The sequence below is a fragment of the Martes martes genome (genome assembly GCF_963455335.1).
Source record: "Martes martes genome assembly, chromosome: 7".
In the NCBI taxonomy this organism is placed as follows: Eukaryota; Metazoa; Chordata; class Mammalia; order Carnivora; family Mustelidae; genus Martes; species Martes martes.
In genome coordinates, this window is record NC_137894.1 from 112,121,108 (window position 1) to 112,146,625 (window position 25,518).

The 25,518-nt window shown below is 45.0% G+C and overlaps 1 protein-coding gene across 1 annotated transcript in view; it reads right to left on the reverse strand.

Moving 5' to 3' along the window:
- ZFYVE26 (zinc finger FYVE-type containing 26) overlaps nucleotides 1–25,518 on the reverse strand; it is a 64,628-nt gene that overhangs the window by 17,072 nt on the left and 22,038 nt on the right. Inside the window, exons 15-32 of the mRNA XM_080807349.1 lie at nucleotides 23,888–24,089; nucleotides 22,700–22,963; nucleotides 20,155–20,274; nucleotides 19,899–20,063; nucleotides 19,159–19,377; nucleotides 18,026–18,128; nucleotides 16,443–17,188; nucleotides 14,329–14,525; nucleotides 13,565–13,669; nucleotides 11,830–11,952; nucleotides 11,250–11,426; nucleotides 8,987–9,233; nucleotides 8,160–8,255; nucleotides 5,608–5,771; nucleotides 4,462–4,598; nucleotides 2,534–2,565; nucleotides 1,747–1,883; nucleotides 433–653 (exon numbers count right to left, since the gene is read on the reverse strand). Coding sequence (XP_080663475.1) covers nucleotides 433–653; nucleotides 1,747–1,883; nucleotides 2,534–2,565; nucleotides 4,462–4,598; nucleotides 5,608–5,771; nucleotides 8,160–8,255; nucleotides 8,987–9,233; nucleotides 11,250–11,426; nucleotides 11,830–11,952; nucleotides 13,565–13,669; nucleotides 14,329–14,525; nucleotides 16,443–17,188; nucleotides 18,026–18,128; nucleotides 19,159–19,377; nucleotides 19,899–20,063; nucleotides 20,155–20,274; nucleotides 22,700–22,963; nucleotides 23,888–24,089 — 3,455 coding nt within the window. The remainder of the gene's footprint in view (nucleotides 1–432; nucleotides 654–1,746; nucleotides 1,884–2,533; nucleotides 2,566–4,461; nucleotides 4,599–5,607; nucleotides 5,772–8,159; nucleotides 8,256–8,986; nucleotides 9,234–11,249; nucleotides 11,427–11,829; nucleotides 11,953–13,564; nucleotides 13,670–14,328; nucleotides 14,526–16,442; nucleotides 17,189–18,025; nucleotides 18,129–19,158; nucleotides 19,378–19,898; nucleotides 20,064–20,154; nucleotides 20,275–22,699; nucleotides 22,964–23,887; nucleotides 24,090–25,518) is intronic.

Below are 25,518 nucleotides of genomic sequence, written 5' to 3' on the forward strand. Positions count from 1 at the left end.
AACTTCTGAGGCCACAGTCTGGATTTGGTCAAGACTGGGGTAGAGTTCCAGCCAAGGCTAAGCACTGGACATTTAGGGAGGACACAGTTTTCTCCAAAAGCCAGAAAGCTCCATAGAGACTAAAGGTGCTCCCCTAAATTGATTTTAATTACAAATTAAGCAAAGTTTTGACTTTCTTTCTGACTGGGTAGAGCTAGAGAATACTCTGCTTTGAGGATCTACCCAGGGAAAGAGGACACAGGCTGTCAAGGCTGGGTGAGGTAGACCACTTGTGATCTGGTGGCATTTCACTGTCATCAAATTGAGATGTCAAACATTTTCAGTGCATCTACTGAGAGAGGATGGTGATGTGGGAACTGATTGTGGGGGCAGGAGGAGAAGCCAGACAGAAATGATAACTGAGTATAAGAAGAGCGAGCCACTCCCATTCACCTGTCACAAAGAGCAAGGTCCTGGCTCCGGCCAGCCTTGACAAACATCATCTTGGCACTGAAGAGCAGCTGCTTCATGATGTCTGTGAGCAGCCCTGCGTCCACCTCGGGGTTGGTGAGGCCCTGGGACAGCCTGCAGCAGTGCTCGATCAGCTGGTGGCCACAGGCAATGCTGTCCCGGTGCAGGTTCAGGATGGCGATGCACAGGGAGGCACTGGGGGACTGGCCAGGGTGGAAGAAGAGAGACACACACAGTGAGCTCAGAGACCAGAGCATTTTTCAAATTTCACTGGATGGCAGGAGTTACTCTTCTCAGCTCACCAGGCTTGAAATACACTAGAGGTGGGAATGAAACTTCCATGGCAAAGCAGGAATGAAATTAAACAAATTTCAGATGTTCTAAGTGGCACTGCTAGCTTCTGTCACCACACTGGGAAGAAGGCAGCTGTGTTCATGCGTTACCTACTTCTTGGCAATGTCCACATGTTCCCTCCTTTTTCCCACTAGTGCAGGTCCTCCTCCTTGCTGGCTTGGACTGTGACAGCTCCCTTGCTGGAGAAGTCTGTGCTTCAAGCCTGGACAGACTGCTGAATTAATATTCCAAAGAATACTCCAAATCTTTCCATGGTGCCTGATGCTAAACAAGTAAACTTTCCCTACTGCAGAATTCAAGGCCCTGTCCATAAATCGCCCATTTCAATCTTACCTTTTACTACCTCTCTATGAACACTACATTCCTTCAAACTAAACCATTTCCAGTCCCCTAACCATGCCCTGCAATTTTTGACACTGTGCCTTTGCTCAGATGTTCCAGTTTGGTACTTTTTATCCTCCTACCCTCATTCTCCTTACACTCCCTCCCTGTCCCATTTCTGCTTGTCACACTCCTACCACTCTTCTACCATCTTAAGTGCCACTTCTTCTGTGAAGCCGTTCCTTTCCTTTTAAATTTTTATTATTTATGTATTTATTTATTTTAGGGGAGGGGCAGGGAGAAAGGGAGAGCGAAAATCTTAAGCAGGCTCCACGCTGGGCCTGGATCTCACAACCCTGAGATTATCACCTGAGCCAAAACCAGGAGTTGGATGCTTGACTGACTGAGCCACCCAGGTGCTCCCATGAAGCCTTTCCTGACCTGCTCTCACACATTTCCAAGATGCTCTTTATTTTTCTGCCTCATTTGGTTTATTTGTCTTAGCTCCTACATTATTACACTGTAAGCTCGTGAAGGCCAGGCTGTGTTCACCTATCTCTGCGTTTCTTACCATAACTACACATCATAACTCAAATGACCATCAAGTTTTATTGCTATTACCTGCTCATAGTAAAATTCACTCCGCACCAGCTCGTTTTCCTCCTCATTCAGATCCAAAATCCATTCTACCTCAGCTGCTTTGGGGACTCTCACCACGGCTGAGTATGGAGGACTTTCACTCTTGGAGCTGTCTGGTGCTGAGAAGAGAAGTGTCATTCATGTGTGGGTCACTGACCAGCAGTCCAGTGTAGCCCCAGCCAGAAAACTGGAGTGAGCTGCACGCAGACACCTGCCTGTCATCTACCCTTGGTCTCCTTTATTTCTTTTAGATCTCATTAGGTACCTCAAACTTTCTTCCGCAGGAAAGATCCGGGATTACAGTGTCATGCAACCCCTTTGCTTCAAACAAGAAACTCTGAAATGTACACCCTTCTCAGATGGAGGGCTGAATCATCAGTTATCCTAAAAACTAACCTCAGTGGAAGGATATAAACCAGACTATTAATAGTGATCGCCTAGGGGGAAGGAGGAGCATTTGGAGGTAGGATGGTGGTGAAAGGGAACCGAGGAGAAAAAAAAAAAAAGAAATTTCCTGCTCAAAATTAGGGACCAAATTCTTTGGTAGCTGGCCTTCTGAATGCTGGAAGCTAATGGGCCAGTATGGTAGGTTAATAGGATAATAAACTTAAAGGGAAACAGCTTAATAGAAATGCCAAGAATTTTCTTTTTTCCTTGGCCTCAGTCAGACTGAGTTGCTATTAAGGGTATCAGCTGCAGCTAAAACAGTGATGAAAGAGCCAACTTGAACATATAAACAAAGAGACAGAGGAATATGATTCAGCCTTACCTTCTGGTTCTCCTGGATTCTCTTCTGGCACACTGGAAACAGAGGAAGAACAATGAAATGCCCAAATCCCTTCTCCTCCTCTTTGTTTTGAAGTTGGTATAGAGCACCATTTACATTGTTACTCAAGTAAGAAGAATCAGGGAACCAACCAAACTCTTTTCTGTCCCTCACCTGTCACAGCCAGTCACTGACCATTTTCTGTCCATCTTTTCAATACCTCTTTAAATGTCCCCATCTCTCTCTCTATCCCTGCCTCAGAGAAGGCCCTCATCATTTATTGCTAAAGCCTCTGTAACGGCTTCCCAATTGGTGTCCTTGACTCTGTCAACCTACTCCCTACTTTGCAGCTAGAGCAATCTTTTAAAAATCCAAATCTGGTCATGTTATGCTGCTGCTTAAAATTGTTCCATAGCTTCTTAGGGTAAAAGTGTTCCAAGTTTGCAGTTTCTGTAGACAAAGCCCTTATGACATAGCCTGCTTATCTCTTGAGAGCAACTCCCGCCACCCATGACCTGTGCTCAACTCATTAAGGTCCTCCCCACTCTGCCACTGGTTCTGGTCAACTTCAGTTGGCACCACCAAGCATTAAGTCCTGATGCTACAAGTCAGAGGTCAAGTCTAGTACCTACATGAGAAGCCTGCTGGTCAGTCCCAGCCCATGTGGCCAAAGAGCAAGCTCTAAGCCTTTGGGCCCAAGTCCTCCTGGCTCAGCTGTCAGGTTTCTAAGTCCAAGGCATGCCACCCAGAACCTCAGCCTATCACCCACATATTTACACTTCCTCAAAAGACCCACATATTCTCCTGCCCTGACTTTTGCAGCTGTCACTCCCACTTCTGGGCATCCCCTTCTAACTTCTCATATCCTAATGCTCAGACAAGATGCCACACCTCTAAGAAACCTTCTGACCATCAGACTAAGCTGTGTGGCTCTACCACTGCACTCAGCCAATGATTCTGTGGTCTCTTTGTTAATGGTCTCCCCACTAAAATGGGTGGTCCTTAAGGAAGAAGTGATTATTGCTGAGTAATTGTTGAACGAAAGGATCCCCATCAATTCGAACTGCTCCTTTTCAATCTCAGTAATATGGCATATGGGCATTTCTTCTGTCCCTTACCCCTTACCCCAAGGAGGCAATATAAGCATGGCATATCTTTCTTCCTCGGAGATTGGTAATCATCATGGTAAATGATGGCAAAAAATGTTCATAATAAAACAAACTCAATAATGCCATTGGACAGAACATAAAATCAATTTAAGTCTGTAAACAAAACATGAAGAATTCAAAATAATTCACTTTTGAGGAGTTGTTTTGGCTCATATTTCCAGATGGCCTAGGAGCCTTAGTCTCACCCTCCTTTGCTGCTAGATGTAGTGAGAAAAATTAAGCAACATTAAGCCAGCAAACAGTCTTAATCTGTCTTGCCAGAGGCAGAAGTGGTTTCTGAAATTTGTTACAAGGTAAACTGCGTGGAAAGGTGTGGGGGCTCTTCTAGTTGTGGATAACAAGCCAGGATGACTAGCTAGATTAGAACTGAGGCAAGTGATCCTTGAGCAGTCAGGAGGTGTGAACGTGTCCCTTTGAATCCAGCTGAGACCAATGGAAACAGGACTGGCTGAACAACTGATGAGGTTGCTGGCAAACTAAGATTAATGGCCTCCATCAGGAATCAAGTGTCCTGACCTCAGGGAGAACATTATGTAAGAGCCTTGAGCTCTGCTTCTTTCCTCTCTTAGAAGTTTCTGTGACCAAGGTCAAACGTATTGCTGTAGAGTTAATGGCATTTTAGTGTGGATGTTAAATTAAAACTTGCTGTCATTGTTCCAGATTTGAGATGCTCTCCACAATGAGACTCCAAGACCCCCGACCTCGGGGGAGGGTGGGTGTGCAGAGGTCATGGAAGTAGCGGGCCCACTATAGGACACTCACTCTTTGTTGTAGTAACTATAGCACTGGTCACACACGCGGGTAGGGCTCTCTCTGCAGCCTTCCACAGCCATCTTCTTAGTGGAGCAGGCACTGCACACTAGCCGGCCACAGCGGCGACAATGATGACGCCTATTGAACTGAGGAGTGTCATTGGGAAAAGAAAGAAAAGGGAGGAAAAGCAGGTGAGACTCCAGTAACTGTGAGTCTACCTGTCAACCCACTATCTTTGGCATCAGCCACCTGTGACTTACTAAGAATACCAGCTGTTTGGGCTTCTACTGAGAACACCTAGTCCTTGCCTTTAAGAAGCTGACATTTAGAAGTACATCTCAGAAGGCGGGCAAAGGTATCCAAGTTTTGTAATAGTTCCTGACAAGTTCTACCTGTCTGTGGAGGCAATGTGTGAAGACACAGCAAAAATAGTAGGGAAGAAGTGACTTTCTCAGACGGTGCAAATCACATTTTCATGGCATCGATGATGACGGGAAAGTGTCCTTTTTTTCAAAATGCTTTCATGAGTACTGCCTCATCTCACTATAAGAGGTTGATAGACATATTATACTTCTTTCGCAGATGAGACACAGAGCAATCACATCATCGTTGTTCTCATCAGCCCTGAGCTAGTATGCCAGTCAGTAGGGTGGTAAGTATGGTAACATCTGTAACCATAGTTGGGCCTTACAGCTCCACGGGCCAAAAAAATGTATCATCCCTAGAGCATCTGAGACCGAAAAAGTCACACTGCTAATAAGAGGCGGAACTGGGATTAGAAACCAGGTCCTCTGTCTCCAGAGCCAGTACATAAAACCGCTACCAGGCCACCTGTCTTATAATGAGAGGGGAGCTAGAAACAAGATCTCCAGGTGTCAGTGACTCCTCCTGCTATACCACTCTGCTTCTATTTAGTCATTTGAGAATAGCAAAGATTTTCGAATTTAAGGTTACCTGAGCGTGTCTACCATCTCTCTCAACCCAGAAAATACATCTGGTTTGGCCAAAGTTCAACCCAAAGTCTTGGATTTGGTAGTTCTTGTGAAAATACCCATATCCTCTTGGGGACAGGAGGTGACTATGAACTCCGGGCTCATGACCGCCAGTTTCCTTCTACTTCCCCTGCAGGCAAAGCTGGAGACCAACGTCACTCACCATGGTGAAGCGTTCCCTGCAGCAGACCATGCAGATGCTCTCACTCTCGTCGGGCACCCACTGATGCCTGCCTGGGGGTGCTGCTGGGGGGACAAACTCCGGTGGGAGCAGACTCTCTGGGAAGCTCCTCTCCCTTGGACTGGGGGAATGTATAGTGGAGACACCTGGGAGTCAGATCCAAAGTGAGAGGAAAAGGTGATCAATAGTCCAGCTAATAAATGAGGAAGGAATGAGGAAATCAGAATTTCACCCTGTTTCAAAACCCCTACTGCAATAATATATCCAGCTAGTGGTCATTAATGGCTGACTACATCATGAGAGAGACACCTAGACACTGTGTGCCTCCTGATGGAAGGCACACAAGCACTTATCAAATACAGTTACCAAAAATATTAAGCCTGAATCATATCAAGCTTCTAGATCTATCAACCAGTGTACTGGATATAAAGAGGACTGAGACCCAGACTGCTGGTGGCCATCAGTGGAATCTAGCACGTGGCAAGTTCTACAGGACAAATGAGCTAGTTTCCTCTATAGGTGAAAAAGGGGTAGGAGAACCTATTGATTAAAAGAGACCTGAGAGATATTTCAGCTAAATGCCACATGTGGACATCATTTAGATTTTGACTGTAGAAAAACCAATTCTAGAAAAACATTAACGAGACAACTGGGGAAATGTGAACACTGACTGGATAGCTGGTAATAATAAGAAATCTTTATTCGTTTCTTTTTAGGTGTGATGATGATGTTATGGTTTTGTTTTGTATATATCCTTACCTTTTAGAGATATATACTGATACATTTTTAAAAAAGATTTTATTTATTTGACAGAATCACAAGTTGGCAGAGAGGTAGGCAGAGAGAGAGCGGGAAGCAGGCTCCCTGCTGAGCAGAGAGCCTGATGTGGGGCTCGATTCCAGGACCTTGAGACTATGACCTGAGCCGAAGGCAGAGGCTTAACCCTCTGAGCCACCCATGTGCCCCATACTGATATATTTATAAACAAAATCATATGACACCCAGGATTTGCCTCAAAATAACCCAGAAGCAGCACAAGGGTATAATGGAACAAGAATGGCCACTGTGAGATGATAATTATTATAGTTGGGCTGTAGGTATATAAGACTTCAGTACACTATTCTACCTTTGTATATTGGAAAATGTCCACAATAAAAGCTATAAAAGGGGCATGTGGGTGGCTCAGTGGGTTAAGCCTCTGCCTTTGACTCAGGTCATGATCTCAGGGTCCTGGGATCTGGCCCTGGTTCAGGCTCTCTGCTCAGCGGGGAGCCTGGTCCCCCCCCCCCCCCCCCCGCCGCCTGCCTCTCTGCCTACTTGCGATCTCTCTCTCCCTGTCAAATAAATAAATAAAATCTTTAAAAAAAAAAAAAAAAGTAAACCAAAGGTGCTCAGGCTGCCATATGCAGGTGCATGAGGTGTTCATATACCTCTAAGTCTAAGCCCTTCCCTCAGGTCCACCGGGTACTGTAAAGCATGGCTAATTTTCAAAGTACGGCCATGAAATACCAGTCTCTGCTTAATGGTATCTAAGGAAGTTTCTTGTCATCTAGCAGAGCAAGACTGGCAGGTCATGGAAAAAGAGAACTGAAAAACACACTGACTCTTTGCAGCACTCATAGATCTGCCCCCCTGAATCCCACTCCCCCTCCTGCTGGCAAAAGAAACACTTGCTGAAGCTTCCTCTGAGAACTGTAGGCCATTGTGCAAGGGGCCAGGGACTGGGGGAGAAGGGTGGTAGTGGAAAGGGGTGATCAAGACACGGCTGAGGCCTTTAAGGAGCCTGTACCCTGTGCAGGTGACAGACATAAATAACGAACTTACAGCAGAGGGCCGGAATGTACATAAGCACTGAGGACACTCTATCCTCCCTAGTTGCAGAGTCTGTATTTGTGCATTTGCCCACCAAAATTTACTTGTAACCTCAAAATCAGTATCCGCAGGGAGTTTGTAGACGTGGGCAGAGTGAATAATTTGAGTCGCCTGACATGCAGGTTCACCTCTGAGGATGAACAAGGTGATGTTCTGTTTTCTTCTTTCAGCTCTCATACAGAGGTGAGCAGAGGATGGAGATGGTAGGGGACAGCGTGGGGTGGTGCAAGAAGCCCTGGCTCTCGGCGAGTTGGACAGGGGCTGAATCCCAAACTCTCATGAGGCACTCATTAATGGGTTTGCCTCAGGCAAGTCACTTTAACATTTCTAAACCCCTTTTTCTCTTTGGTAAAATAAAATAAAATCTACTAGGATGAATCGTTTTCAATTTCAATTTAAGTGACAGACAGAAAGACATGCACACATTTTCCCTATAAGTAATGGTTCAGTATTTGCTAATACAGTGTTTGCAGAGATTTTACAGAAATAGGACTGCAAATGATGAAAATCGTTTGTTAAATTTTCTTGGATATAAAAAGCTGGAATGAACCAAGAAAAACAGTAAGAGTATCATAACTAGAAGTGAAAAAAGAGGCAAAAGAAAGTCAAAATCAGGCAAGTTTGAATTAAACCACAGATTAACTCTCAGAACCTGTTCTTACCAGGAGCCGCAGTGGCAGAGAACTCTGCTGATGGAGATCTAGACAAGGTCTCGAGGTCTGAAGTCTGACCGACTTCCGGGAGGTGAGTCACAGAATCTGTAGAGAGGGAAAATGCTGACAAAATATCATCCTACCATAAGCATCTTTACTCATTCTGCTAGGCCTTTAACTTAAAGCCCTGTTGCTCTGCTGATTGTCATTCCATGATTGTACCAAGTGTACAAAGCATGGCGGAGGTACTTCCAAGGTAACAGAAAGCATGCTTCTTCAACTTCTCAAAAAGCAAACTATGTTTAGATGCATGAAATAATGAAGTAGCTGTTAGGATTTCACAAAATAAATCTAAAAATGCCCAAAGGGAAATAAAAGACATTGAAATGATGGCCCTGGAGGGTAGAGTAAGAAAAACAAAAAGCTGTCTGCGAACATCAGCCTACATTTATTTCATTTTCTTCATTCTGGAAGAGGCTTGGCTCACATAGTAGGGGGATCTGATGTGCTCCTGGAAGAGCACATTCCCTCAGTACAGAATGATGGTAGGTAAGAGTCCACTGTGCCAAAGCCAGACAGAGACCATGCTCAGCATGTTTGGTTTCCCAAATCTTTATGTTTGCACAGTGGTAATCTACCATACTTTAATTTTGGTTACCCTGACACCTCCTCCAGGGCCAAGAGGTCTCCTGCATAGCAAAGAGCTATCTCTCTGGAAGGGTATTCCTCTCACTCTTGATCAACTCAAAATAGTAAGAGAAGACAAATTATAATTAAGGATACAGTATGGTGTTTTCTCCTCTAGCTGGAGGCCCCATTATGATGTTGGCAGTTACCCGATCGTTTCTCTCTCAGAGAGTATGGGAAGTCCAAGGCTTTTCCCGCATATCTGGAGAGCAGTGAGTCAACGTCATCCATGGTGAAGCCAATCTCCTGCCCAGCCAGCAGCTGGTGCAGTGTCTGCACAGCCACAGTGGCCCAATCCACTTTCATGTTCATGAGTAGCTGCTCCAGCATGAGGAGGGGGTTAGAGGACAAGTGGGAGTAGCTGGCCCGGTGCGGCTCAGGTAGGGTCAGCAGAACCTGTTTGGAGGGTAGACCCATAGATTAAAGAAAACAGTATACACATTTCAGAAGAAATCCAAGGTTCTTACTGGGAGGGAGAAGGGGATCAGGGACCAAAGGTAGATGACCAGCTACCAGGGCTGGGGAGTAGTCTTTCAGGAAGCAAGGCTGAAGTCCTCTTTCAATCTTCCAGGAGGCAAGCAACAAGTACTTCAGGTACCTTTTACCTAGATGAAAGGTTGGCTAACTTTCTCTGTAAGGGATCAGATAATTCATATTTTAGGCTCTATGGGCCATGAAGTCTCTGTGGCAACTACTCAGCTCTGCCAGTGTGGTGTGAAAGTAGCCATAGGCCATATGTAAGTAAATGAGTGCACAAACTTATATTAAAAAAATATCTGGGGTGGCGCCTGGGTGGCTCAGTGGGTTAAAGCCTCTGCCTTCGGCTCAGGTCATGGTCTCAGGGTCCTGGGATCGAGCCCCGAGTCGGGCGCTCTCCTCGGCGGGGAGCCTGCTTCTTCCTCTCTCTCTGCCTGCCTTCCTGCCTACTTCGGATCTCTGTCTGTAAAATAAATAAATAAAATCTTAAAAAAAAAAAACAAAAAAACATCTGGGGGTGCCTGAGTGGCTCAGTGGGTTAAAGCCTCTGCCTTCAGCTCAGGTCGTGATCCCAGGGTCCTGGGATAGAGCCCTGCATTGGGCTCTCTGCTTAGCGGGGAGCCTGCTTCCTCCTCTCTCTCTGCCTGCTTCTTGGCCTACTTGTGATCTCTGTCTATCAAATAAATAAATAAAATCTTTAAAAAAAAATCTGATTCACAAAAGCAGGCTGGGGACTGGATTTGGCCCACAGGTGGCACCTCCAGGTATAGCTGAACTCTTCCTGATCCTTAAAGCCACTATTTTAACATCTGAGGCTAATTAGAATGAGCAACATAAAGTAGTATTAGTAGGCTGCCTAAACCTAGCACCTCCAGTGTCCTGCAGATAAATAATGTCTCTACACTCCTAGAGACTGTTATCACTAGGCTTGAAATATGTTCACTGGTTCTGCTCATTGCCAATTTTCAAGGATTCCCCCTATTTAGTTATAGTGCATCAAAAAACAAAAAAAGGGCATTTTCTTTAGGAACATTTTATGTAGTAGAACTCATAACAAGTGGGCCGGTACTCATATTGATGGTTCTCCCAGCACTCATTCTATTCATGGGGCAACTTCCATACTCATGGAGTGAAAGACATGACTGCTAATCAGAATCATCAGAACAGTGTCCGAGGGCCCTAATTCTCCCCAACTCCCCTCTTCTCCAGATTACTTCTTCTAGCTTGTAATTTCTTCTGTTAGTGTCTCCAAGGTTACACATCAAAGGTAAGGACCTCATTACCTAGAGAATTAACTCTTTTTCCTTTAGCAAGATGAGGTTATTAAGCAGTAGTTTGATATCCTTCCTCAGAATCTCTTTGGAAGATAGCCAGGCCCTGTCCCAAGAGATTCAGTTGTTTTTTTTTTTTTAATTAACATATACTGTATTATTTGTTTCAGGGGTACAGGTCTGCGATTCATCAATCTTACACAATTCACAGTACTTACCATAGCACATACCCTCCCCAATGTCCATCACCCAGCCACCCCATCGCCCCCACCTCCCTCCCCTCCAGCAACCCTCAGTTTGTTTCCTGACATAAGAGATCCAGTTTTAATTGATCTAGGGTAAAGGTTAATGTTTTTTTTTTTTAAGTCCAGGTGATTCTACTCTGTGGTCTGCATTAAGAACACTGATCTAGCAGATACCAGGGAAACCACGAAGGGAACTTAAGAGGGCCACTTAGAACTCACTTTGGAGACAAGGTGGTAAGAGAATGACAACTCGTAAGGGACGCAGGAGTGGGCTGCTGGATAAAGGTTTTATATAGCATAGGCCAAGAATGGCAAGTGTCTAGGAGAAGAGCCACTGAAAGGTTAAGTTCTGAAGCGGGAGCTGGGCCAGCAGTCTCTCCCCAAGGCATGCCTTCCCAACTCCCCCTTTCCTTCCTGACCTTGGATCCCATGTACAGTGCCTGGATTTCACGGTGTCGGACAGCAGTCAGTTCTCCGTAGAAGTGCGTGGTGAGGTAGTTGGCCAGGAAGTGAGAAGCGGCCAAGCTAGGGTGCTGGTCGAGGGATTGCTCTGTGACCTCAAGGCACATTGTGGGATCAGGAATTCTTCGCAGGAGCTGTTGAACGAGAAGGGTAGAGGAGAAAGGTAAGGCTCATAAAGAACTCAGTCTAGCCTTATTTTATTTGGGAATGGAACATTTAGGTTTATTAATCTTGGACTAATTCCTTCTCTGCACTCTTTCTTTCACCACCCCTGCAGCTTCACAAATGATGACTATGACCAGAGTTTAGCAGAATCCTGGACCCAGGTGACCATCTCGCATGAAACACAGGGCTGGGCACCTTCCACTGAAGATGACTATGATCTTCTTGAGGCCAAGAAGGACTCCCGAAGGACATGAAGTGGCAGATCAGAGATTGCAAATGTTTTGCATGGTATTTAACATAAACAAAGCCTTCTGATTTGACTAACCTTTTTGTCTTATTCCAAAAGAAAAATGGCAAGAGATGGAAGCTTACTTGTAGAGCCTTTTCATGATCTCCTCCTTCTAGAAGGTGGAGAAGATGCTTTTGATGTAGGCTGATTAAATGCTCTCTTGGAATAGGGTAGAGGCCGCCCCACTCCTCACACAGTCCATATTCCTGGAAGCAAATACACACGGCTTCAATCCCTTTGAATCACTGACTTTGTCACATCCAGCTTTTGACTGATTTCGCTTAGCAGTCTTGAGTCTGCTGAAGCCCCAGGAAAGTTTGGTTAAGTGCTGATGGGAACTTCGCTCTGGGATTAAAGTGGGCTTGTAAACTCAAAGGACTAGAGTGGCAACGGAGTTATGTAAATGATCAAAGTAGGTTGCTGATTAATGATATCACTTTTCTCTGAGATCTATCATAAAAAAGAAACAGATGGCATGAAGTGACTGACACCTTGTGTTAGTCCTGGGGAGATATTAAGAAAGTGGGGAGGACTAAGACTGTCCAAAGGAGAAAGTGCTGAGTAATGGATAGAATTGTTCAATCAGTATATTGTACAATGAAACTACTGTATCACTAAATGTCAATTATACTAGAATTAAAATAAAGAACAAAACAAAACACAAAGGAGAGAGTGCGTACTCAGCTCTGGTTGTTGTCACGAGAATGTGCAAGCCCAGTGTTGCCAAACGTCAAAAAAAACAATAAAAAATTTTTTTTAATTAAAAAACTTCCCTATTTTAAAATGCTGGCAATGAAGTTAACGTGAAAAAATAAAAACGTGGCAGACCAATACTGCATGGGTCAAACATGCTGGGCATTGGATTCTGTCCATGTCCCTTTTTGCTACTCCCCACCCCCAATCTGTGAACCTTGGATTAAAGTTTCAGAGAATGGAATTCCCAAGGCTTTGCCCGAGTATTTTAATATGGTGTCTCCTGGAATGCCCTCCCCACAACTCTGACTGGGGCCACCTTGTTCAGGATGCTTCTTTGTTTCTCAGGATACATCAGGTGCCCTGCCTGTGCCCCCACCACAGTCTGGGTTTACTCCTGTCAGGTGATATATTGCAATCATCTAGTGATGTGTGTCACATCACCCCTCTTCCCAAAATGTGAGCTGTACAAGGTCAAGGACTAAGTTTAGTTATCTTTGTTTCACCACCATCTACTATAGCGGCAAATAAGAGATGGTCAATAAAGGTTTCTTCGATGCATGAACATCTGAATGAGTACATCCACATTTTGAACTATGGTATATGGGCTTGTTAAAGAATAAATAAAATTCTATTTGGCACTCAAATGTTCAATAAACATATGAAAAGACATTTTCATATGTCATAATCAAGGCCATTAGTAATCATGGAAATGTAAATTCAAGCATGAGATACCATTCTACTGGCACAGAGGGCAAAGTTGGACAATACCATATCCTTATGGCATTTGGTAAGAGGAACTGCAAGCGGTCTACTGAGCTTAAGAGCAATTTGTAATGTCTCAGTAAAGGTGAGGATGCTCACGTCCAGTGATTCAACAATTCCACCAGTAGATCTACATTCTGTACTCAACGTACGGAGCGTAGTGTTATAGTACAAATGCATCCATTGCATTATTCTCTACACTTCTCTGTTGGTAAATTTTACACACACAAAAAGAAAAAAGAATGTGATGTAATTACAAAAAAATGTGGACACTGATACATGGAAAGAGGTCTACAGTCAGGTAGGGAGTTGCAATTCTGAGAAAGGGAAAAAGGGGAATACCACTCAGGAAAATAGTACCTTTGCTTCTAGAATCATGTTCATGACAGTTAATGGGTCCTCAATGCAACAGTTCCTCAGGCTCTGCCAGTCACACCACACTGGGGTAGCCTGCAAACCTAGAATCTAAGGAAAGATAGGAAGAGCTATTAAACCACACTTCAGCTTCCCCCTCTATGAACATTCAAACTCATCGGAGTTTCCAGGGATGGGCCACCCCTAGGTTTCTGTCCCAATGTCAAGCTGTCAAAACTTGCCAGGAGAGAGGAAGAATTAAAGCAAATGGAAAAATCAGCATAAATCTTATACTTGCTATGCAGCCATACCACCGAAACCTATCTTCCTGGGCCTCTTGATCTTGAATATAACACACATCCTGAAATAATCTTTCATTTTCAAACTGTCAATGTCTCTGCAGCCTTTCAAAATGGCTCTTGACATTTAAAACAATCTTTAAAAAAGACACAATAGAGATTAAGATCTGTAAGAACTCTTGAAAAACAAGGAACACATAACAGAACTCAAGTACACATGTGAAAGAGGCCTTGCGGACTGTTATTACTATCCTTGTTTGATGCACACATATTTAAAATTACAAAAGGAAAACAACAGGAAATAGAGATAAGGTCTCTCTTCGTTGTTCACCCCAGAACAGAAGCCAGATGCAGGACAAAAGCCAGGCCCAGATCATCTGTTTCTTAAAGTCCAGCATCACATGAGAAGAGGCTGGAGTTGGTAATATGGTGGGAAGCCTATTTCCTTCTTCTTGATGCTGGGAACCATACCTTCTGATACACCCGCAGCTCTGCCAGCTTTCTCTGTAGTTCACACTTCAGTCCGTCTTGGACAGTTGTGTCCGAGATGCAGTACGCCAAGATCTCCAAGCACCACTCGAGGGGCCACCTGTCCACAAGCCGTAGGGTTAGCCGACTTCGCAGAGATGCATCCTTCACGGGGAACAGGAACTGCCAACCTTCTTTGTCTACAAGACGAAAAGATGTCCAGAGGTAGCAAGCCTGGCACTGGAAGAGCTCCAGAGTCCAGGCTACTCCTTAAGAGAAGGGCTCTGTTCAATTTCATAAAACAGGAGCTTGGATCCTTAAGATCCTTCTGAACTTAATTAATTTTTTTTTAAAAGATTTTATTTTATTTTTTTAATTTATTTGACAGAGAGAGGGAGATCACAAGTAGGCAGAGAGGCAGGCAGAGAGAGAGGGGGAAGCAGGCTCCCCGCTGAGCAGAGAGCCCGATGCGGGGCTCGATCCCATGACCCTGGCATCATGACCTGAGCTGAAGGCAGAGGATCAACCCACTGAGCCACTCAGGCACCCCTGAACTTAATTAATTTTTATACTTAGAACCATCATATGAAAAGGAGAAATGCTATATGCCCTCATGTTTCTCTTTTTGCAAACTTAATCACAGTCATGAGACTTTCTGAAAAGAGAGAGAAAAGGAGACAGGAGAGGAAGAAAAAGGGAGAAAGGGAGAAGGAAGGAATGAAGGAAGAAGAGACGGAAGAACAGATGAAGCTCTCCACGTTTCGTGATAGCACTGGGTCAGACTCAGGCTGAGTCTGCTGGAACTTTGAGTGTTCCCTGCAGTTTCTGCCCTGCGTCATACAGGACTCCTCAAAGTTATTTCAGGTAAACCAGTCTGGCTCCCTCCATGCCCTCCGTCATAATTACTCAGTAGATCTTTCTCTCCTACACCCATTTCACAGAACTGAAAATAGCCTCAAAACAATTAAGACTGCACATCCAGTCACTGGATTTCTCCACCCTCTCCTGGAGGGATTTTCTCCTTTCTGTAGGGCAGTCAAGCCCCTGCCTGAGAAGCCATTTCCTATGGCATGCCCAACTCTTGTCCCCGCTCAGTGGAGTGTTACAGGTCATTGCTCTCAACTCCCTTAAAAGCTCTTTGGGAGCTTTCATTTATTTATTTTTTTCAGTGCAAAAAGGTGGTTTTATTAAAGCATGAGGACAGGGCCTGGCAGCAGAAAGAGCTGCCTCATTGGGAGCTTTTAAAATAGGGGTAGTCGAACAGGCCCACAGTCTCTTTTGGATTTTTTTTTAAGATTTTATTTTTAAGTAATCTCTACACCCAGCATGGGGTTTAAACTCACAACCCCGAGGTCAAGAGTCAAACGCTCCACTGAGGGAGCCAACCAGGAGCCCTTAGTCTGTTTTTATGTATAAAGTTGTGTTAGAATATATCCACACTCATTTGTTTATGTATTATCTCTGGCTGCTTTCATGTTCTAATGGCAGAGTTGAGTAGTTGCAACCGAGATTGTATCATCTCCAAAGCCCTTTAGAAAAAAAGTTTGTTGACTCCTCTTTTAAAGTCAACATTTGCCTGAATTCCAGCTTGGGCTTCAGGGTGTTAGGCTCAGATATCTGTAGTTTATATAATTTTCCAATGATTCTGATATGCAGTGTTGAGGATACTGGTCATGAGTGCCTGTCCTGAAGTTAGATGGAGGGTGCCTGGATGGCTCAGTCGGTTAAACAGCTGCCTTCAGCTCAGGATCGAGTCCCACATCGGGCTCCCCGCTTTGACAGGAGTCTGCTTCCCCCTCTCCCTCTGCGCCCCCCAGCCCCGCGCCCCGCTGCTCCTGCTCTCGCTCTCACATGTGTGTGCTCTCTCAAATTAATAAATGAATGAATAAATAAATAAATAACATAAAGTTAGATGGAGTGGGCTTCTAAGCTCTGCTCCAGCACTTACTATCCTGGGCAAGTTTCCTATTCTCTGAGCCTCAGTTTCCTTTTAACATGATGAGGTTATGGTGGCAGCTTTCTCTAGAGTTATTGTGGGGATCAAATGCAATGACACACTCACTGAATGCTCAACGTTATTAGCACCAGGGGAGGGGGAGGCACAGCCTTCTGCTCACCACATGCCGCAGCACAGCTCAGGACTGCATCTTTTATGTTGCTCAAGTCATCCACGTCTCGCCCATACACTTCTGTGAGCTGAAGGGCTCGGGGCCAATCTCTGGCTACCAGGGCTTCCTCTAAGGCCTCTGTGAGCACCTGTAGGGCACTGGGAGAGTGTAGGCCCAGAAGGACGGTAGAGAGACTGGCCCGGCCACAGAGACTCGCTGCCAGGCTCTGCCCCTGCTCGGTGGACCGTCGTAGTGGCTCCCAGGCAGCCAGGAGGGAGGCCTTGAGCACAGGGAACTGTTCTAGGAGGCGCTCACACTCCTGAGCTACCTGCTCTGCACTCAGAGGCACCTCCCTGCGGCCACGAAAATCCTTCCACGACAAGCTGGGCTTGGTGAGCTTTGGTCCCTGGGAAGCTCCCAGACAAGCCACTGTGGCCAGTAGCTTTGAGCGGGACTTAAGGAAGGCCAAGGCAGAGGATGTAAGGGCTGGGAGTGATGACTCCCTTGGGGAGGATTGGGGCTTTCTCTCCACTGTGGAATTCCCAGTTGGCTTTGGTGAGCCCAGTGTAGAAAGTGGGAGGTCTTCCAGGCAGTGGTAGGTATGTAGCTGGACCAGGACGCCCAGGTGGGTCAGAAGGGATGACGTCTGCTGGCTTTGCCGGGAAGAGCAAAGGGCAAGAGGCTCACAGCAGCAGTTCACGATGACTTTCGGCACACTCAGGCTGAGCCCCTCTCGGGCCAGAAGGGCTGCCAGCCTGGAGGGAGAGAAGCAGAGGAGGCACAAAACCTGAGTGCATAGGCATATTACCCAAGCAAGGAATTCATCTGTTTATACAATCAAATGTAAATGTAGACTCTTTAGTTGTTACTCTTAACTCTCTCTCTTTTCTCCCCACACGAACGGCAGCCTATCTGCTCTCGCTTTCTCACTTGATATTCTATCTGGGAGATCTGTCCACATCCCTCTATGGAGAGACCCCCTCATTCCTGTTTATATCTACATAGTACTCCATTATGGGTTGAGCCATAATTTAACTAGTCTTCTATTACTGAACAGTGGTTTTTCTTACCTGTTTCTATTACATATAAGGCTAGAACAAAATGACTTTATATATATATAATTTTTCACAGGTCAGGAAAGCCACAGGATAAATTCCCTCATGTGGATTGCTAAGTCAAAGGATATACAAATTTGTTTTTTTAAATAAATATGGACAGTCTGTCTTCCCACAGGGGCTGTACCAATTTATGTCTCACCAGCAGTCTTTGAGAATGCTTGTTTTCCTATAGTGTGCCAACTAACGAGTTATCCAATTTTTGGATTTTTGCTTATTCATAAGTGAAGATTCATCCCTTAATTTTATGCCTGTAATATAAATGTTGGTAGAGGTGGTGAAACAGAAAGGAATTTCAGTCTTGAAATTGAATTTTAATGTAAGAGTAAACGCAAATTAAGGGAAAAGTCTGAAAGAAATCCCCACTCTTTGTACTGAACTCAAGCGCAACCCCACTGAGCCCTGGCATTCCTTAACGAAACAAAAACAGTTTTAAGAAGGCCCATCCGTGCTTAAGTCCCACAGAGTAGCTCCTACCTGTTTGGGGGAACTTGTCGCTCAAGTAGGAGGTGTGACACAAGTTGGGAAGAGCTCTGTTGCAGGAGAACAAATGGATTTCCCACCTTGACCTCCACGTGATCTGCAAAGATAAAGTGACTTTTGTTTTCACCACTGACCAGAACAGCTCAGAGCCCTGTTCCCCAGAGTTAATAAAAAAAAGGGTAATGTCAAAATGAAGACTACATTGAGGGTTACCTGAGTGGCTCAGTTGGTTAAGTGTGTGCCTTGGCTCAGGTCATGATCTCAGGGTCCTGGAATGGAGCCCTGAGTCTAGGTAGGGAGCCTCCTTCTCCCTCTCCCCCCAGTCCCTGCTCACGTTCTCTCTCTCTCACTCTGAAATTAAAAAAAAACTTTTTTCTCAAATTAATAAAAAAATCCTTAGGGGAAAAAAAAAGACTACACTGAGAGCCCTTCTGATGATATTTTCTATGTAAAGGGTATTCTCGACAGGACCCTGACAGCAAGTTTACAACTTATTATGCTCTAAAGACTTCCAACCACAGCACAGACTTCAGGGGTTAGGTCTAGCCACGAACAGCTCATCCTGCTCTCTTCACCATGACTAAAGTGCACGCAATACTAGCTCTGTGGAATCAGGTAAGAACCTGGCCCTCATATCACAGCTTGATCCTCTCTGGGTCCTCAAATCCATGACAGTCTGAGAGAGGTATTTTTGTCAGTAACGCAATCAGAATTTACTGAGTACTCCCATGTGCTATACAGTTGTACTGGGCAGTGGGGAGACAAGCATGAATAAAACACAGAGATAAGTAAGAGAGGACTCTATAAATCTAGTGTTCGTGGCTACTGCTGTACCCACAACCTCCCTCTCTCTTTTTTTTTAAGAGAAGGGGCAGGGGCGAGCAGAGGGAGAGAGAATCTCAAGCAGGATCCACACCCAATGTGAAGCCCAGCGTGAAGCCCAGTGTGGGGCTCGAACTCACAATGCTCAGATCGTGACCTGAGCCGAAACCAAGAGCCGGACGCTCAACCAACCGAGTCACACAGGCACCCCAGTACCCAGAACCTCTTTTGCTGTGCATCCTTCCTCTTCCCTGCTCTAAACACTGGGCCAGTCATGACTCCATCTCCTCTCTCTTGTGACTCACCAGGCTCAGAGCTCAAGCTCCGAAGGAGAACTGCAGCCATGGTGCTGCAGTAACTGAAAAAGGTGCCCATGTAGTCGGTCTGCCTGCTGCCTGCTGGGGTGTGCTTGCCCAAGTTCTTCTGGAGGAGCTGAGTCTGGATGTGCACAGGGTGGGCCTCGGCCTCTGGAGCTTTCTGGGCTGCCTGCTCCACCAGCGAGGACAGTGGAGTACTCCTGGGCTCTGGAAGGAGTTATGACAGGAGAAGGGATGGAAGTGTTAGTCTGTGCTTCTGGCTCTGATCAACGGGGCCTCCATTAGCTTAAGTGCTACACTTACAAGGTAGCTATAAAATCCTACACTGGTTGCCTCTACGAGTGATTCTCAGCCAGGAAGAGCTTTGAGTCTGGAAAAATCAGGGTGGAGAGTCCTGTTTTCACCCCAGTGTCTTTGGGGTGGAATGGCTCTGTGGAGAGCATGGCAATGTTTTAGCGAAGGTTGATCAGTATTTACTAAGTACCTTCCGGGTGTATTTCTCATGAAAAGTCAGGAAGATGTATCAGCTAATGAAGCATGAAGCATCCCTTCACTTGAGTAGGGGAGAAACAGGTGGAGTTAGCAGTGAGGTACACCCTGACGAACGAGGGGGCCGCAAGAGTCCAGTCCCAGAGTGCTCAGCCTCTGCTCTAAAGTGCTCCTTCACTCCTGGCTCTTTCCTCTCCCTCGGTCAGCCGTCATCTGCTGCCACGCAGTCGGGCCCATACCTGGCAGCTGTAGTGCCTCTCTCAGGGACTGGAGGACCTGATCCAGCTGCTGCGAGAGGGCGGCACGACTGGCCACACAGTCCTCGGTGAGGCTGGGCCAGCACAGCTGAAGCAGCTCAGCCACGCTGCACCGGGGAGGGCCTGCTCCTTTTTCTTCTATACTCTCTGTGGGAAGCAAATGAGAAGAGTGAACTCTGATGCAAACCTAATGTTCCACACCTAGGAATCAAGAGAAAAAGGGAGAAATGCAGCTTACCTGGTTTAGTTTGTCCGGCTGACGTAAGTGGGTAATTGAGGATCTTACTGATTTGCTGAAGAACGACTGGAAAACCTCGAATGCCATCAGCATTGAGAACCATGTGGTCTAGCCGGCGACCTGGAAACGGATCGAAGGAAGAGGGAATGCAGGACAAAATCAGGCACTTTCAAAGACTGATACTCAGTCCTGTATTTACTTACAAAAATTTTATCTTCTCCAGTGTTAGGGAGGAAATATATGCTGTGCCCTTGGGTGACAACCAGCTTACCCAGCTTATTCCATGCCTGAGGTTCCAGAGCGACCTCCAGCATGATGCCTCCACTGTCAACAGCAGCAGACCCAGCACCTCAGGCACTCCGCTGGAACTGCTGTCCCAAGCCAATCACTTCTTGTGAATTTGCCTTGGTCGTGTCCTCAGCTGAGAATCTGAGCTGGGATCATATCTGTCTTCTCTCTTTGCTTAAAGTGGCATCTTGACACTCTGACTAGACTATGAACAACTCTATGGACAAAGATTATTCCTTATATCTCTCTTGTACTCCCTACACTTCAGATAATCTGGAAATATAGTAGGTACTAAATTCCTAACGACTGACATGAAACCATCTCAGCTATCAGCATTCTGAGTAATACCTCCTTTCATTTTCAAGTATGGGTACTAGGCGAGAGGGAAGGAAATTGTGTGATAAAAACAGCATTGCAGGGGCGCCTGGGTGGCTCAGTGGGTTAAAGCCTCTGCCTTCGTCTCAGGTCATGATCCCAGAGTCCTGGGATCGAGCCCCACATCCAGCTCTCTGCTCCGCGGGGAGCCTGCTTCCTCCTCTCTCTTTGCCTGCTTCTCTGCCTACTTGTGATCTCTGTCAAATAAATAAAATCTTAAAAAAAAACAAAAAAAACCCCCCAAAACCCCCAGCATTGCACATGCTACAGTAAACCTTCTTAGAAGGACTATGTGAACATTAAAGGACATTTTAACCAACAGCTCAGAAGTGATCTGCAGGGGTGTGCAGAAAAGAGGTACCACAGCAGGCCTACGATCAGTATCCTTTGAAAGTCTTGCTTGCAAGGTTGCCATTGGTTGGCAGCTGCAAATGTGACTGGTAAATGGTTTCTTTCTTTTTTTTTAAAGGTTTTATTTATTTGACAGACAGAGATCACAAGTAGGCAGAGAGGCAGGCAGAGAGAGAGGGGGAGGCAGGCCTCCCGCTGAGCAGAGAGCCCGATTCGGGGCTCGATCCCAGGACCCTGGGACCATGACCTGAGCCGAAGGCAGAGGCTTTAACCCACTGAGCCACCCAGGCACCCCTGGTAAATGGTTTCTGACATTGATATAAAATGAGCCACAGAACACCTGCTTTCCTTTTGAGAGTTTAGAATTGTGGTACCTGCTGGGCAGAGATGGCGCCCCATAAAAGCCTTGGGTGTTGAGTCTCTAATGAGCATCCTCATATACACTTGTCACAACTACTCCTGGAGGAATTAAGCACAGCCTGTGTGACTCCACAGGGAGAAGACTCTGGGAAGCTGTGCCTGGTTTCCTTCAGACTTTATCCCATGAGCCTTTCCCTTTGCTGATTTTGCTGCATATCTTTTTGATGAAATAAATTTTAGCCATGAGTATAACTATATGCTGAGTTCTGTAACTTCTAACGAATCACTGAGCCTAGGACTGGCTATCCTGTCATGACCTATTCACCATTCCTCTCTTCATATTACTGACAGAGGGGTGCTGTTTCCAATGTTTGGTGTGTGTATCAAGGATATGTGGAATGGAACTTTGCCTAATCCTTTCTTCATATTCTTCTACCTTCATATACTGGATTCCTCCAAGAATTCCATATACACATTCTGGGACATTATTAACCTCAAGATACAATCCTCCCTCTAGCTGTGATCCGTAAACGATTCCCTTATGCTGCGTTTACAAATTCAAGACTGTTCTGGGTCTTGACTGGCAGGGGCATGCAGTCTAAAGGCACAATTTCCATTTATACAATTTTTGAATATATATTTCGTCCTTGAACGTATCTATAATTTCCCTAAATGAGTGCAGATTGCCAAGTCTATTAAAAAGGTAAGTGTCTCGGGGCGCCTGGGTGGCTCAGTGGGTTAAAGCCTCTGTCTTCGGCTCAGGTCATGATCCCGGGGTCCTGGGATCGAGCCCTGCATCGGGCTCTCTGCTTGGCAGGGAGCCTGCTTCCCTCTCTCTCTCTCTCTCTGCCTGCCTCTCTGCCTATTTGTGATCTCTCTGCCAAATAAATAAATAAATAAATCTTTTAAAAAAAAAAAAGGGTAAGTGTCTCAGACTTTATTTATTATTATTTTTTAACAATTATTTATTTATTGGACAGACAGAGATCACAAGCAGGCAGAGAGGCAGATTAAACCACTAGATTGGACATGAGAAAAATGAACTAATACTCCTTTCTCCCTGTCCCCTCCTTCCCCAGTCAGTATTTTCTTCTTATACAGTTTATCAAGCATCTCAGAAACCCATCCCTGCCTTGGAGAATAAGGAATAAAGCTGAAGGAGCACACTTACCCCGGCTCTCAAGGCTAATGTTTAGACGTCGTTCAGCTGTTTCCAAGAGCTGCTTGCAGGTTTTCCAGAGCTGGCACTGAGAGCAAGCGAGGTCAAATGCAGCCATGGCTGGGGGACTGAGGTCTTCCAGAACCTCTCTCAGGGGAGCAGTGGGCTCCACCAGGGAATTGCTTATCCAGAAGTCCTCCTGGAGCGTGGGGATGGGTTCTCCAGATGTGCTGAGTAACTTGTCAGTCACATCAGAGATGGAGTAAAATACCATCCCTGGATACCCAGAGGTGTAATAAAAAGCAAGAGGTTAACATGATTCTCACTACTTTCATTCTGAAAAAGTTACCTAAAAAAAATAAAGTCTGAGATCCTTCCGCACAAGATTATCTTCTGTACGTATTAGCACCATCATTACAGCCTGTTCTTATGGCCTCAAAACAATGTTATGAAAAGGCAGACCCAGAGAAACTCAAAGTGGTCAAGATGATTGGGGGCTTCTTCCTAATGGGATCTAAAGGTAGGCTAAGAAAGAATGAGGTGTTATTTGTGTGTGCTAATCAGAAACAATCTCTAAAACACATTGCTAAAAAAAACCAGGTAGAAAACGGGACTTATTGTTAAGAACGCATTTATATTACAAACAAAAAAGATATGCAGATATTCTTTTGAACAGGTACGGTGAATTTCTGGGAGAATGCAGAAGGAGCAATGTGTGATGGTAGTTGATGTGCGGAGCCTGGATGAGTAAGAGATGTGGAAATGTGGGGCAGGATTCCACTTTCAAGAAATCATGAAAGGATGGGCTTTTGCCGTGCTGGCCACGTTGGGCACTAACACCTGTGAATCCTACGCCATCAGTGTTACACACAACTTCACTTTAAAGAAAAGTGAAGTGATATGTTTTATCCCGGAATAACTACATAGGAAGGAAATAAACTCCCAACCATTTCCTAAAGCCCAAGCCAGTGGCCATCAGAACACATGGGGGAAACAGCATTCACACCCTCCAGTTTAAACCCCATAGGACAAGCTGAATGAAGCAGCTCGAGAGGCAGGGATGGGACCACCAGGGTCAGGGAAGTTGGGCCACAGCTGGAAACGGACTCTGCACGTGTCAGCATTGCTATTTTTCAGGTGCTATGCATGAGGAACCTATGATTTGCATGGCTGTTCCCTCACCCCCCACCTCTCCCGCACCTGCTGCTGCAGCGTTGCCAATGGCCTGTAGCGTGGAGCGGCCACTGCCTGTTCTTCGAATGGTGCTGCTACCACCATCTGAGTTCTGGTTTTCAATCTTGTGCTCTACCCGGGACAGCTCCTGGATCACTTCCTGGTAGCGCTCCATGAACATCAGCTCCCCTGAGCTGGGGGAGGACTTCAGGTTGAACATGAACACCACCTGTCACGGGAAGAGGAGGAGTGGGGGTTGGGCTGGGTCCACTGAGTTAGGGAATCTAGAGATAGGAGATCTTGCCTAGCATTAGAGTATGGCTCTGAGACATCTGCTTTGGAAGCTTGTGAGAGCGCCTAATATTAGAAGAATAGATCAAATACAGAAATTACTCATAAAAGTTAGCAAGAAAGCCTCTATGGCCCCCACAGAAAACAGGCAAAAGACGTAAATAGTTTCCAAGAAAAAATGCATATGACTAATTACATATGACTAATACATAGATGAAAAAAATGTTTTCCCTTACTAGTAATCCAGGGAATTTAAGTTAACATTAATACCATTTTGCATCTATCACAATGACAAAGTTAAAATAAACCATCATGGAGTGCTGGTAGGATGAACTGTCACAATCTTTTTTGAAAAGCAATTTGACAATCTACAAAGCTTAAAAAATGTTTTTATTCTTTGACTTAGTAATTTTTATGAGAAACTCTCTTAAGGAAATAATTCAAAAGACTTAATGCTCAAAGGTGATAATCTACAAGGTTGAAAAGAACTGAATGTTGAGTAGAGGGGAATGGTCAAATGCACCTACTTTATCAGACTACCGTGAGGTCACTAAACCCAATGACAAGGCAAATGCAAAAAAGGCCCTAAATAAAGTTTTAGATTCAACATAATTTTGGCTATATAAAAGTCATTCATAACTTAGAAAAGTATTGGCAAAAATATACTTTACCTTTAATATCGGTTGTTCTGGATAATAGGGTTAATACTTGTTAACATTTTTTGGTATTTTCTTGTAATATGGATGACTTATTCTATAACCAGGTTAAGAAAACAGGGGTTTTTATTTAAAAAAAAAAAAAAAGATCAAGGTCCCAGGAAAGGAAGAGGAGGAGAGGACTTTTCTGAATAGAGCCTTGGCAGGGGTCGGGGGTGGGGGAGGAGGGTCCCAGCTGAATTCCTCTCTGAATTTGGGTGTAAAAAGATTGGCAAGGGTCCTGTTCTCCCACAGAGGGTCAGAATTATTATCATTTAGGTCTGGGATCTAAAATGATTAGAGGAAGTTGCACAAAGATTCTTTCACCACCTAGATTTCTCAATTTATTTCTCAACAACTGAACGCAAATGAAAGAAAAATTCTGACCTATTTGTTAAGGGATCAGCACAAGTGTAATAAAAATATCAAGAGAGTTTTAAAAACCAGAAGAGTAGGTTTTTATGACATTAAATTTAAGCAATTTTTAGTAGAGGATTCTTGTATTTCTTACAGCTTGTACATAAACCTCTCAACATTTTAAGAGGTAGGACAAGCAGATATTACACTTAATTCCAATTTTCAAATAACGATATGGAATTTCTGAGAGTGTAAGTCTTTCTGACTTCTATTCCTTGTGCTTTTTCCTATAGAACATGATGAACATTCCAGTTT